Genomic DNA, 14,807 nt, shown 5'->3' with positions numbered 1-14,807 from the left:
ATCCAGTTGAATTTAGTATATTCATAGTGTATATTTATCATTTCCATCAAGTTCTGAAATGTTTTTATCATTCCAAAAGAAAATCTTGCACTCAATGAGCACCACTCTCACCTCACCCCCATTGTCATGAGGGCAAGAGCACATTTAGGACAAATTAAACTGCAGCTCAACTTAATGTGAAATAAACTGAACATTTCCTTTAAATTCATTTTGTCAATGTCTTTAGTGCTCTCTCTCTCTCCCTTCCTCCCTCTCTCTCTCTCTCCCTCCCTCTCTCCCTCCCTCCCTCTCTCCCTCCCTCCCTGCCTCTCTCTCTCCCTCCCTCCCTGCCTCTCTCCCTCCCTCCCTCCCTCTCTCTCTCCCCCTCCCTCCCTCCCTCTCTCTCTCTCCCTCCTTCTCTCTCCTCTCTCTCCCTCCCTCCCTCTCTCTCCTCTCTCTGTGTGTGTGTGTGTGTGTGTGTGTGTATCTCGACACATGATTAGAAAAAATTAGTTTGCTGAATGGGACTGTTTGGCTCTTATCATACACAGGTAGCATGCGTAGCCTAAGCGCAGCTGTATAACATGTCCTGTGATTTCTATACACTGCTCACTGGACCTGTTTATAAAAGGCTTCCTCTGGTTCTTGCATCTTAAGATGGCCTAGACATCCTTTTCAGAACAGTGTTGTGACATTTTCAGTGTTAGATTTGGAAAAAATGTGGTTGCTGATTATTTCAGTCCTAGATGACTTCTTTCCCTTCCAGCCACTAAGTCAGAAGTGTTTTTTTCCTTCTAGGTTTCGATCTCCTGAGTGTTAGGAAGAAGGTCAGATGGTGAATTCACATCTCTGGGGAATAATTCTTCTCTGAAAGGTGCTATACTTGTCACTGGAAACAAAGAAGGGGTAGAGTCATTTCCACTCTGTGACAGATGCAGAGGCGGCAGCACTCACTAGAGCTTCTGCTTAGGATGGTGACGTAGCCATCTCCACCTCTCCACTCTGCCCATCATAGTCATTTCCTGTCTTTGGTCCTATAGTGATCCAGGCTCAGGATCAGGGAAAGACTGGCTTTTGAGAAAGTTTCCACTTTTCGTCCTCAGCCAGGAGGGCTCTGCATTGTGGGGTTGAGGCAGAGCTGCAGGTCAATGTTAGAGGGCTAGGGCAAACCATATTTCCTTCCTCATTTATGAAGTTAAGCCTGGGTTTTAGCTGAGCTCTTTGGTTAAGCCACTGTTCTCAGCTTGTGGGCAGTTGAAACCTTTCTCCAGTGTCCATAGCAGCTTTTTTCAATGCTCGGTGAGGACCTCTGGAGTTTATTTCTGTTGTCTGCCTTCTTTCTTTTTTCCTTCCTTTGTACATGTGAAGAACGTGTTTCATGAGTTCACTCAGGAGCCTTACTTTCCTTCAGGATAGTGCAGTTCTGCTTATTTGGCCTCATCACAGCAGTTCTTGTTGAGTGATGTCGCTTGCTCTTGTAAAACTGCACCCGTGTTACTAAGTGCATCTGCTTAGTTTCTAGGTTGTGAGGATTGCTTATACATTGATTTTTAGGGTTAAGAGGAATGCTTAGATTTTAGATGATTAGGAAAAGCCATGTCTCTGCTTAAGAACCTAACTGCTTAGCATGACCACTTGGTAAATTTGTTTCAGGCCTCCTTGATTTGAATATTGCCACTTCAAAGAAGAGCAGAGATGTTCTTAGTCTTTCACTCAAAGAAAATTGACATATTCTTAGTCCTAGAAAAGAACCTCCTCAATTGTGAGGGAGTTACTATAGCCTTTTGAACCCTGTAACTGGATCTTTTTTTACTCCCATTTCTCATGACTAAGCATGTAAGACTGGTATTTGGCTTATCCAAATACTTATTGTTATGGTAGTTTGTAGATGTAGGACACTTATTTTAATATTGTGAAATAGATTTGTCAAATAACTCTCTTGAACAAAAATTGAATGGATTTAGCCACCATGCTGCTGCTGCTGCTGATCTTTTGGAAGTCTTTCAGATCTTAACTCTGTCTCCTGAGCTTTCTGTATTAATAGTGTGTTTGTTGCCTTCAGAGCATGAAGACTTTTTAACAGTTGCAGAGTCACTGAAGAAAGAATTTGATAGTCCAGAAACTGCTGATCTCAAGTTTCGAATTGATGGAAAATATATTCATGTCCATAAAGCTGTTTTGAAAATCAGGTATTTTTCAATGAACTTAGAGACATCAATAACTTTGTTTTCTTTTTGCATTTTCATTTATTATTCCACAAAACGGATACTACAAGGAAGTAGTCTTGGCAATAGAAAGAAATGTCACAGCTGAATATTTTTGCAGATGCTTATCAAATCCATTTATTATCAAAAAGTTTCATGTATGCTCCTACAACTTATAGGAAAAGTGTATTGGGGGAGTGTTAAGTATTTGTCTTTTTTTTTTTTTTTTTTAAGGATCTTGGGCTGGGGATGTAGTTCAGTGGGATAGAGTGCTTATATAGCATGCACAAGGCCCTAGGCTTGATCCCCAGTGCCACAAAACAACAACAAAGTCTTGAGTATTTGTTTACATTGGAAAATTTGTTTACACATTACATATTTGCTATTAAAAGTTCATTTTTCCCAGTTAGAAAACTCCCATAGTTAGGAGAAAAGTTAAAGAAAAAGTTCTTTAGATGTAGTAAAGGGCAGGAGTTCCTTGTATAAATATGAGGGAACTATGCATTTATTAACATCTGGGCTATTGCTTCTGACGCTACCATTACAGAGAAAAGGTATGTAAAATCAGAACACTAACAGGCTATTTACACATCTTTTTGGAAATTTAGTTAAAAACCTATTTGCAAAGTAATGCACTTTAGGGGAATTGAGAAGCTATATACCATTCATTACTAAGGCCAACATAGCTGAACCATGGTATTGGCTGAAAAGATGAACTGGACTTTTGTCTCTGCCAGTGACCCCCGTGTCCTTTCATTGCAGTTTTCTGACCTGTACATTACACCCACTTAGACAACTCTTTCTTTTTAACTTTTCAGATGGAGTAATTATGTAACTGAGCCATTTTTTTTAAGTATTTTGAATGGGTTTTGAAAGTATTGTTTGCCCTTTGTACCATATCACTTTAAATGATTTACAAAAAATGAAAGCATGTTATACTGTAAGAAAATCCAGTATCAAGAAATCAGTTACTGGGGCTGGGGATGTGGCTCAAGCGGTAGCGCGCTCACCTGGCATGCGTGCGGCCCGGGTTCCATCCTGAGCACCACATACAAAGATGTTGTGTCCGCCGAAAACTAAAAAATATTTAAAAATTCTCTCTCTCTCTCTCTCTCTCTCTCTCTCTCTCTCTCTGTCTCTCTTTAAAAAAAAAAAAAAAAGAAAGAAAAAGAAAGCAGTTACTCATGCAGGTGGATCTGTAAATACAAATCAAAAAGACCTGCTTGGGTTTTCTTGAAATATGTGACTGTGCTAGTGAATGTGTTTTATAGATACATTTATGGCAGGCCTGGGAGGGAAGGAAAGAGAGTGAGCAGGCCACTCAGAGAAACAAATAGAGAGTGATGGTTGTTTGGAGAGAAGTCGGAAAGGAAAAAAAAACCAACTATCCTGTCAGATAATGGATCAGTAAGCAGCTTAATACAAATCAGTTAACATTTAAACTCCTTTTAAGAGTCAATTAATTACATAAAAAATTAATCATTTCAGTGTTGTTAATATGTAGCCAAAAGTTTTGAACTCTCATTTCTGAATTATTTATTTATTTATTTTCATTATTTAAAATGCACTTCTGGAGGGGGGATAGTAGAGGATAGGAAAGGCAGCAGAACACAACAGACACTAGTATGGCAATATGTAAATCAATGGATGTGTAACTGATGTGATTCTGCAATCTGTATATGGGGTAAAAATGGGAGCTCATAACCCACTTGAATCAAAGTGTGAAATATGATATATCAAGAACTATGTAATGTTTTGAACAGCCAACAATAAAAAATTAAAAAAAAAAATAAAATAAAAAAAAAATAAAATGCACTTCTGTATACTCTGTTTTTTAAAAATAGCAAATGAGCCAAAAAACTTGATCAGAAAGGGGTTGTTAGGTTGAAACAGTAGTGCTCTACTACCAGTTTGTCTGACTTCATCACCTTCCTCAGGTAATTTTTGCTAATGTGTTTTAGGTGTGAGCACTTTCGATCCATGTTCCACTCATACTGGAATGAGGACATGAAGGAGGTGATAGAAATAGACCAGTTTTCTTACCCCGTGTATCGTGCCTTTCTCCAGTACCTCTACACAGACACGGTGGATCTGCCGCCCGAAGACGCCATAGGTACCTTAGCCCGTGTGGTCAGGAACATGTCTCTTCATGCCTTAGACTAGTGAAATATAAAAAGTTCCAGGTGTATGGGCTTTTATGTCATTATTAAAAGAAGTTTGAAGTAAATGTTTTTAAAAACAGTTCTGGATAGTTATCATAGTTAATAATTATGGACAGTTTATAACTGGACTTATATAAAGTATAAGTTACTAATTAACTTTGCATTTTGGAAAAAAATAAGGGAGATTCCATTTCCCCTCTTCCTTTGTACTATAGAAGAAAATGTAAAATGAGTATAGGAGAGGTATGTTTAGAGGTGGGAGAGTTTGGGAGTAAGACAATTTACATACTCAAATTCAGAATATTTGCTAAGAGGGCTGGGGCTGTGGCTCAGTGGTAGAGCATAGGTGAGGCACTGGGTTCGATCCTCAGCACCACATTAAAAAACAACTAAAAAAATAAAGATTAAATTCTTAAAAAGAAAAAGAATATTTGCTAAGAAACTTGTGACTTACCCACATAACTGTTTACTAAAATGTTTAAATGCATATGTTTATAAATTAGGGAAATTTATTATAAACTAGATTAAACCTCTTATACTTTTTACTTCTAGGTCTTTTGGATTTGGCAACATCTTACTGTGAAAACAGACTGAAAAAACTTTGCCAGCACATTATCAAGCGAGGAATCACTGTGGAGAATGCCTTTACACTATTCTCTGCTGCAGTCAGATATGATGCAGAGGTAACAAAACAGTGAACAGCAAACCAGAATCACCTGTAGCTCCCTGTGCTCCTTTACCCCCCTTCTCTCACGTGGCCCAAGGAACAAATGAGTAACTTCGCCTGTTTAGGGATTCCGTTAACCAACTGATCCAAATGAAATCTGGTCTTTCTCCTTTATTTTCTGTTCATTGTTTCAAAATTGGTTGTTCCTCTACTTTCATTCTTAACTAAGATCAGAACCTAACTGACTGAGGTCCCAGCAGCTATGCAGCAGGTTGGAACATAAAGTGCTGCACCCAACTGGACTGACAGGCAGCGAGCTTTAGCTTCTAGTCTTTCTCAGTGTCCACGTGTCTGTCTGTCAAGACCCACAGCTGTCTCCCCAACTCTACCCTTTCAGAAGCCCAGGATGCCATATAATTTTTATCTATGTGTGCTCCAGAATTCTGTCATTGTCTGATTATTACTCACAAGTATTCATGTGTTAAGAACTTGCTGTGGACTCCTTTCTGTTTGTATTTGCACTGGATTGAGTTCCTAATCTGGGATTCTTAGATCTCTACAGTCTGAATTACACTTGATCTTAGCCAAAAGGCCGAGAAGCGATTACAGTCTGAATTAGTGGGCTTTGGTGAGTCTTAAATTTTGTGTATATAAATGTGCATTTTCTTGAGATTGAGAAGCAGAGCATCAGATTGTAAGCTCTTCATGAGCAGGAGCTGTACCTTACTGTATTGCCTGGCATGTATTAGCCATTGGATGGTAAATGTTTGTTGAACCCCAGGAAACAGTATCTCCTAAAGGATGCAGTAAGAAGAAGGTTGGTTTTACAAATTTATAGAAAATAAAAGGTAGAGAGGATATTGGGTATGGTGACTCATGCCTTTTGGCTCAGTGACTCGGGAGACCGAAGCAAAAGTATCTCAAGTTTGAGGCTAGTATCAGTAACTTAGTGAAGTACTGTTTCAAAAATAAAAGGTCTGGGGATGTAGATCAGTGGTAAAACACCCCTGGGCTCCTCCCTAGTACCCCCCCCCCCAACAACCTCCCCAAAACAGGAGGTAGAGGGATCTGAGATGTCTAGCTAAGGTTGGTGTGTTAAAATGACACAATTAGCCTATTTTTATAGGTATTTTATCATTTTACAAGGCGGAATACCTGTAATGGAATTTATCGAAGATCCATGCTGTGGTCTTTGAGGTAATGGAGGACAAACTTCATAATCTATCACTTAGGGATTGAAGTTGACTATTACGTCTTACATTTTCAAAATGTATCCTATTTTTGTTTGGGGTTATGTTTTGATTGTAAATATTTGATAAGGGCAAACGTAGCTGACTTTGCAGCCTGACAGTAGTAGATGGAAGACTAATCAGGATAAACTGTTTCTAGTAGAAAATGGAGGTAGCAGTTTTCTTCCCTACCTTCCTGTGACACCTTGAACCTCTGTATTAGAAATTCTGTTTCTTTAGATTCCTTTTCCATCCCATGATATAATTTTAAATTGGATCAATGCTTTTTCCTCTCCATTTGGCAATTAATTCCAGAATCTCCCCTGTGTGTGCCCACATTCCTCTTTGTTCAAAAGTTCCATACCCTGTAGTAGGACCTTGCTGTCTCACGCTGATCAGATCAACCTGGATGGAGACAAACATCTTAGAAATTTCCTCCCTTCAGTTAAAATCTACCCCAGAAGGTTTATAGGAAAAGCCTAACGCCACTTCTACTCATAGCAGCCGACTGTTTCCTTTACTAATTTTCATTTTTCTTATGTTAACTATAACACATTTTGAAAACTGTTCCTTTAGGGAGACTGCAAATAATACGTGATTCCCTGGAGCCTGTTGCAGTGTGGGCATACTGCCAGCACTCAAAGTACACGTTAAATGATTGAATTATATTTGAAACAGCTCACTGTGAAGAAGTACTTTAAAAAATATTTGAAATCCCATAAGTGTTACATATTCAATGTAAAAAAGAAAAATTAGAGAATTGAGAAAAGATAAGAGAGAAATGATTACTTCTTTCTATGATATATTTTTAAGCTTTTGATATGAGTATCATTAATTATAATTAATTGGTTAATGTGCCTTTACTTTTTATTTCCTTAATACTATAGAATATAATAAGTCAATAACTATAGAGTACAAGAAAATCACACTTTATATATAGGTGTGTGTATGTGTGTGTGTGTATATATATATATACACATGCACACACATATATTCATATATGTTTATATATATAAAATGTTGATTGAAAGCTGCTAATGAGTCAGATTGGATATTAACTTCAAGAACTAATTTTGACAATGCTAGAAAGATGGAGGCTACCTGCTTCTCACATTTCTTGTTTTCTATAAAAAGTGATTGTGACTCTTCCATGTCCCCTTTGACAGGATAATTTTGAAGGAAATGTACACAAAAATGTGTGGACTCAGTAGTTATAAGGATTTTTAAAAAATCAAGCTGGAGCCCTTGCATTATGAATGCATCATCAAACTTTCTCTGAGTTTTATGAAGGACTTGAGGAATGATTGTTTAAGTATCCCCTAATACAGACCCAAATAAATATTGACATCAAGGGAAAAAATGGGAATAAAATATTAAGATAGTTCAGTACCATATTATAAAAATCTTGAAATGCTTAGTATTTATACTGATTCTTTTTAGGAAAACCTACAGTGTAGTTGAACGTGATGAGAAGTAGTTGGCAAGTATTATTTACCAGAGCAGAGAACTCTCCAAAAAACCTTACTTGCTGAGCAACTTCTGTCTACAATTTTGTATGGGTGGGAAGCAATAAGTATGGGTACAGGACTCTGTGACGGTGGTTTTGGATCTGAGCGTTGGAAAGCTTAATACCAAAGCTAGATGGTTAGCATTATTTCTTCTCTTAGAGGGCTAAATTAAGTTTTTTCAGATCTATAGGTCATGAAATTTTTTTGTGTGTGTGTGTCACAGGAGAAAAGGACCTTTATTTTTCTCACGTGATAGGACATTTATATACATTCCTCAAAATAAAACCTTTTATACTTGAAATGATATAAAGTGAACTATAGAATTATGGTTTGTGGGTTTTGTTTTGCAATCAGCAACAGCTTTGGACAGAGTTAGGAGTGGTGGGTGATCCTGCTCCCTGCCCCCAATCTGGAGTATATCTGAAGGTGGCTATGACACGAGATATCCTGTCTTCACTCAGTCCAAGTCGGTCTTCTGCACAACTATTAGTATTTGATTATTTTAGCTTTGGAATTTTAATGCTAGGTAAGTACTCTAAAAGTCTTCATTAGAATTTTTTAAATTGCGAATATTAAGATCATCAGTTCTCTGTTACTGAAGAAAATATGTGGAGAGAAAATACTTTTTTTCAGAGTGCATATAATGGAAATAATTTAAAACATTTAAAGATATGGAATGAAGCCGGGTGAGGTGGTGCACACCTGTAATCTCAGCATCTTGGGAGGTTGAGGCAGGAGGATCCCGAGTTCAAAGCCAGCCTCAGTATAAAGTGAGGTGCTGAGCAACTCAGTGAGACCCTGTTTCTAAATAAAATATACAGTAGGCTGGGGATGTGCCTCAGTGGTTGAGTGCTCCTGGGTTTAATCCTTGGTACCAAAAAAAAAAAAAAATGAAATGAATATATAATTAGAGTTTTTGATTTATTGTAATTGCTAATTACAATAAATCTGATACTTTTTTTTATTTGTAGATGGACACAATACCTTTATTTTGTTTGTTTTTATGTGGTGCTGAGGATTGAACCCAGTGCCTTGCACATGCTAAGCAAGTGCCTTACCACCGAGATATGGCCTCAGCCCTGATACTTTTTTTGATTTGCTTTAAAACTACTTTATGATAATTCACCACAGAATGTCACAAGATTTAATTTCTGATACCAGGAATATTATATGACACCTCTCCATTTTACATTCTTTCCACTTCCCTACTCCATTTCCTTTTATGATGAATTTTTATCATCTACTGGCTAAATAATCCATGATCTATTTTTATTCTCTCTTGAATTTTTAAAAACTCTTTTGGTTAAATGATTCTTTGTTGGGATTGCTTCATCTAACAGCCCACCAGTCCTGTTATAGTTGTGTTATTACTTGGCAAAGAGTTATACTTTCTTGTTTAGTTGCAGAATAAGATGAACAGATCATGCAGGTTTTTATGATATTGAAGTGTGGTCTTGCCAAGCATGATGGCACATGCTTATAATCCCAGTAGCTTGGGAGGTTGAGGGGTTTGCAAGTTCAAAATCAGCCTCAGCAACTTAGCAAGGCCCCTCCCTAAGCAACTTCACAGGACCCTGTCTTAAAATAAAGGGCTGGTGATATGGCTCAGTGGTTAAGTGCCCCGGGTTCACTCCCTGGTAACACCCCTTCACTCCCCAATAAAAAAGTTGTGGTCTCATCAGGATGTTTATCTAAGTGACCTCTCAAAGGTTAACTGACTCAGGCCTTGGTTGGTAAGTTAGTGTGGTAACTATGCCACTCTCTGAGGCAAATGAGCTTGCAAGCTCAGATCTCTTATCTCCTAATGTATTCATATGTGTGCCTTAGCCAAAGTTCAGTTATTTTATTAAATTAGATTTATATTGTTTTCATTATTCTGTAATTTGACTTTTAATATTTGAAACTGCTAAACATTTATTAATATCAAGATATATCACTAGTTCAAACTAATTGGTGGGGAAGGGAAGGCATTTTTTTTGGGTATTGGGGATTGAACTCAGGGGCACTCGACCACTGAGCCACATCCCCAGCCCTTTTTTGTATTTAGAGACAGGCCTCTTCTTGTTTTTATTTTTGTTGTATGTGTCCAGGATTTAGAAGAATTCTTGCTTAGCGCCTTGTCATTGCTGAGGCTGGCTTTGAACTCTTGATCCTCCTGCCTCAGCCTGCTGAGTCGCTGGAATTACAGGTGCGTGCCACTGCGCCCGGCAGGGAAGGCAGTTTGATAGAAGCGTTTTCATAAATGTATGAAGTGAATTATAATTAGCACCATTTATATACCTGTAATGTAGTATATTAAAAAAAGTCCTTATGTTCAAGGCAGCTTTTGCACTATTAAAAAGTTACCTCACTTCTCATGTATTCTGAAAAGATCTTGAATTCCAAGTAGTAGACTTACAAGTAATAAGGTATGGTGCCAGAATTTAGTGTATTTTCTTTTCCTGTGAATTTGAAGTTATACTATTAAAGTATAACATTTAAAGATTTTTATCTGATATATGGTTTGAAGAACTTTCTGTGCTCATGACTGGCTACTTCTTCCCAAGCTATGTGTAAATTAGTTCACTACTTTTGATTACTAAATAAGATAGATTAAAATGTGACTTTTATGTTCTCGTGGAAAATAATTTAGCCTGTTTTTTAATCACTGGGTTGTAATGCTGAGAGCAATGCTTATCCTTGAATAATCATCTGAGAAGGAATATTTTTGTTGTTTTGCATTTTAGTTTTTTTAAATTTTTTTTTAGTTGTAGATGGACACCTTAACTTTCTTTATTTTTATGTGTTGCTGAGGATTGAACCCAATGCATCAAACATGCAAGGTTAGCACTCTACCACTGAGCTACAACCCCAGCCCGCATTTTAGTTTATTATAATACAAATTCAGTTGTAGTTCACTGAGAGTCTCTAAGAGACACAGATCCAAAGCCAGGCATCATGGTGCATGTCTGTAATTCCAGCAACTTGGGAGACTGAGGCAGGAGGATCACGAGTTCAAGGCTAACCTGGACAACTTAGCAAGACCTTGTCTCAAAAAATTAAAAAGGTCTAAGGATGTGCAAAAAAAAAAAAGGCTCCAGAGATTGTACTGTCAAGTACGCTTTTTTTCTGGGGGGTGGGGTAGTACTAGGGATTGAACTCAGGGAGCACTCAACCACTGAGCCACGTCCCCAGCCCTGGCATCTCACTGATTTGCTTAGTGCCTCGCTTTTCCTGAAGTCCCCAGCCCTTTTGTATTTTGTTTAGAGACAGGTTTTCACTGAGTTGCCTAGGGCCTTGCTAAGTTGCTAAGGCAGGCTTTGAACTTGTGGTCCTCCTGGCTCACATCCCATAACCGCTGGGATTACAGGTGTGTACTACCACGCCCAGTTCAAATATACTTTGAATTATCTGGAAAATAAACTTAGGCAGCCAGCTGGCTAATAACATATTTGCTGTGGTTTATGTTTTAATTCTGAGTTTAGGGCGTTTTTTGGTCAGGGACAGAGGACTCTTAACATAGGAAATAGTTGTTAGCAGAGGTCTACACTGAGAGCAAAAAGAGATCCTTGTTTGTGTGGGACCTTTCCCTCTAAAATTCCCTCCTAATGGTAGCTGGAAATATAAAGTCCAGATCCTGCAGTTCAAATGCCAAGTTCCTGGTTTGATTGAATTTGAGTTATTGACCTTCAGTGTACAACTAACTAGGGGCCAAGTTATAAAAATTAAGCTGTTCTGGGGGCTGGGGTTGTGGCTCACTTGTAGAGCACTCACCTAGCATGGGTGAGGGACTGAGTTCGATCTTTAGCACCACAAAAAGATAAATATATAAAGGTATTGTGTCTATCTGAAACATTAAAAAAAAAAAAAGCTGTTTCTGCTAGAGGTTTTAGTGTGATTTGCTTTATTATGTATATCTAGTTTCTTATATCCATTCCAGGTGCCTAATTTAGTAAGTTTTTGTTCCAACATTTGAAGGAATAAACAATATTAAGAGTTTTGTGGGGTGTGAAAGGATACGTAAGCGTAGACAGAAATCAAGGTTTTAATCGTTCTGGTTTCCCACTTGTATATATTACTTTTTTTCTGAATGTTGGTAGGCGGGTGACTTCCCAGGTATCTGCCTAAAAAATCCAATTTATTTAAATATATTTCTCTGGTGTTGACTTCCTGGTAAGTATGTGGTGTGGAAATTACATTTCTTTGTGGCTTTAAAAATGAAGTGATTTTTATTAGAGTGCAAAAGTCAATTTGAAGTTTTGGAGATTTTTAATATATTACTTTAGGTTAACCATAAATCTTTATCTATTTTCTCTTTCTTAAAATAGTCTCCTTAAACTAACCTCACATCTTAATTCTTTTCTCTGATTTCTTACATAACAAAACATGAACTAAGGTGGTTTTTGGCTTTGTACTACACTGTCTTGAGTGTAACTGGACTATGGTAACCAGGGAAGACTGCTGCTCTCCCCCACCCCAGTGTGTGGGTGGGTGAGTGGGTGACAGATCCACACTGGAGTCTGGGGAATCATCAAGGGATCTGGCCTCTCCATCAGTGTTTTGGGGGAGGGTGAGCAAGCTGGGATGAGGGGTTTGTACAGAAGAAATTAAAGTTAATAAACAAAGGCCTCTTCTTGTTTTTATTTTTGTTGTATGTGTCCAGGATTTAGAAGAATTCTGCTTTAAGTTTTGCATCAATCATTTGACAGAAGTTACACAGACGGCAGCATTTTGGCAAATGGATGGTCCTCTGCTAAAGGAGTTCATTGCTAAAGCCAGTAAATGTGGAGCCTTTAAGAACTGAAGCCCAAGGCTGCTGGGGTTTGTGTGAGTGCTTTGGGGGCACTGTTGGTGATGTCTCCAGCTTGTGCTCTACGGGTGATGTGATTCTGCAGGTAAAACCCACCAGGTTGTTTTTATCACATCGGAAACAGTTCTCTGTAGGAATATATGAAGGATATTTGGCTTTTCCTGAGCCCATTTTAAACAACTTGTTTCCAGATATGTATATTTTAAATGTGACCTTTCTTATATTGGAGCTAGAACATTGTGAAAGGATGAAAGTTTAGCTTAAAGGAACTTTGAAAAAGGAAGTTGTTGAGAACTCTCTTGGTTCATATAGTACAACCCCTTAATATCAGGAGCTGTGATTGTGAAAAGAACACAGAGGCTCATCAGGAATTAACAGTGCTGACTAGCAGGGCAGGGGGCCGGGTAGGCGAAGTGCTGCTGTTAGTTGCCGGTCAGCACCTTACTGTAAAGGACGGTTAGAATTGTGTGAAAGTATGGTTTGTGTGTATTCACTATTGATGGCTTTTTAAACTTTAAGATATAACAAAAGAATATTCCATTTAACTTATTTAACGTTGAGTTAAATCTACTGAAGTAATTGAGTAAACTTCTAGGTTAACCAGGAGCAGTAATATAGAATTATCCATGAAAAATTAATGATGAAAGAATCTTTGTTTGGATAAAGGTGAATGTTTTATTAATTAGAGTCTCTACTACTTATCTCATGGTGTGTCACTATAGTAAGGATTAATTTGAAAAATGGGATTTAAATCACCCCTTCACCTTTTCCCCTATAAATGCTCACTCATAAGAAAAAAAATGACACATATTAATATACTCTTGCCTTCCTGCTAGAGCTGCTAAATCATCAGATCTGCTATTATGACTTGAAGAAGTGGTCTTAAAACCACCTTTCTTATAAGGAGTACTGGAATTTGCTTCATTTATTTTATCTAGGCCAAATTCCGTCAAACACTGGCTTATTTGAAACTTCACCGTTTTTCAATTTGGGATTTTCCTCTTTTAATTGTGTTAGCTAATACTATTTAGCAGAATTGAATTTAAAGGGATCCCAAGATCATATTTTTTCAACAAAGATCCTATACACAAGTTAGAATTATTATCTTTTGGTCTGGTTATGAAATGTGACTCTGGGATATAACAGTGTTCACTTTTATCACATGTTCATTGAGCTTGCTTTAAGAACAAAACTTTGTTTAGCTCTCTGGTCCATGGACTCTTGTCCATTCGTGTGAATTCTCTTAGTTTCCTGCTTAGAGAAGACACTGTGAACTTAGCGCCTGAATTTGTTTTCAGAGCTACATTCGTAAGAGAGAAAATATGTTGCAGCTACTATTTTAGCACTGTTCTTAAATATGTGTATTAGGGTGAGTGGAGAGTGAAGCTCCAAAGACAATTTTTGATAGGCAAAATAAGTACAAACCTTAGAAGTCCCATCCCTTTTTTCTGGATCATATCACAAGTGACTGAAGCCCAGTAAATTAGTTAAAATTAGTTCTGCACCATGATAGAATTTTTCTTGCTATATTGATGAATGCACATTAATTTGGCTCTAATGGGTAGTATTTCTAACAGTTACTATTCTGTAGGATTATGGTTTGAACTAAATAAGAACTTCAGTATGTTTACTATTGCTTACTTGAAAAAAATTTCTTCAAAAAGCACAAGATGAAGTGGTAGATCCATATCCATAGATAGTTCATTCATTCAGCAAATATTTACGAAATTCCTAATACAGGTGAAGAACCACTTCTCAGATTACTAATTTGTATGAGTGTGTATGGTAGTGAAGAGAACATGTCCTTCAAAAAGTACTTGAGTATTTTTTTTAAATATACTCTTATTTTTCTACTACTTGGTTTTATTGTTAATTATAGCGGGAGATGGAAACTGTTCTTTAAATTGATTTTTATTTCATTTGATGTAATAATGGAAGCCAAAGTGTTCACATTTCTTAAAATATCCCTACTGTACTCTTGGACTTCTTACTGGAACAATGTTTGATACTCTAGTATACAAGTGGTATTTATGTAATGTTTAAAATGATATTAATAAAGTACTCTGATAAGGCAGGCATCTCTTAGAGTTGTTTTTCCCCATTTAGAAGTCTGCAGTATGCAGCCTGGAGTAGGAAATTTTGATATGTGGGACATCATGGATTAACTTGGCTAACTGAAACAAGCCAGTCACAAAAAGATAAATCCTGTGTGATCGTATTCATAAGGTTCATACCTGGAATAGTCAGGTTCAGAGGAAGAAAGTGGAAG

At 37.4% G+C, this 14,807-nt stretch overlaps 1 protein-coding gene across 3 annotated transcripts in view; it reads left to right on the top strand.

The window, feature by feature from the left end:
• Rcbtb1 (RCC1 and BTB domain containing protein 1) overlaps positions 1-14,616 on the top strand; it is a 45,518-nt gene extending 30,902 nt beyond the window's left edge. For 2 of the 3 annotated variants that reach the window (XM_027928764.2, XM_027928766.2), the window contains exons 10-13: positions 2,042-2,168; positions 4,145-4,296; positions 4,898-5,028; positions 12,392-14,616. In XM_027928764.2, coding sequence (XP_027784565.1) covers positions 2,042-2,168; positions 4,145-4,296; positions 4,898-5,028; positions 12,392-12,532 — 551 coding nt within the window. In that variant the 3' untranslated portion in view covers positions 12,533-14,616. Of the gene's footprint in view, positions 1-2,041; positions 2,169-4,144; positions 4,297-4,897; positions 5,029-9,839 lie in introns of all 3 variants that reach the window. The other variant, XM_071611514.1, reaches the window with a different exon arrangement.
• The last annotated feature ends 191 nt before the right edge of the window (positions 14,617-14,807 follow it).

Source organism: Marmota flaviventris, chromosome 4 (genome assembly GCF_047511675.1).
Source record: "Marmota flaviventris isolate mMarFla1 chromosome 4, mMarFla1.hap1, whole genome shotgun sequence".
In the NCBI taxonomy this organism is placed as follows: Eukaryota; Metazoa; Chordata; class Mammalia; order Rodentia; family Sciuridae; genus Marmota; species Marmota flaviventris.
Note: the sequence above shows the minus strand (reverse complement) of the source record. Positions and strands in the feature narration are given on the sequence as shown.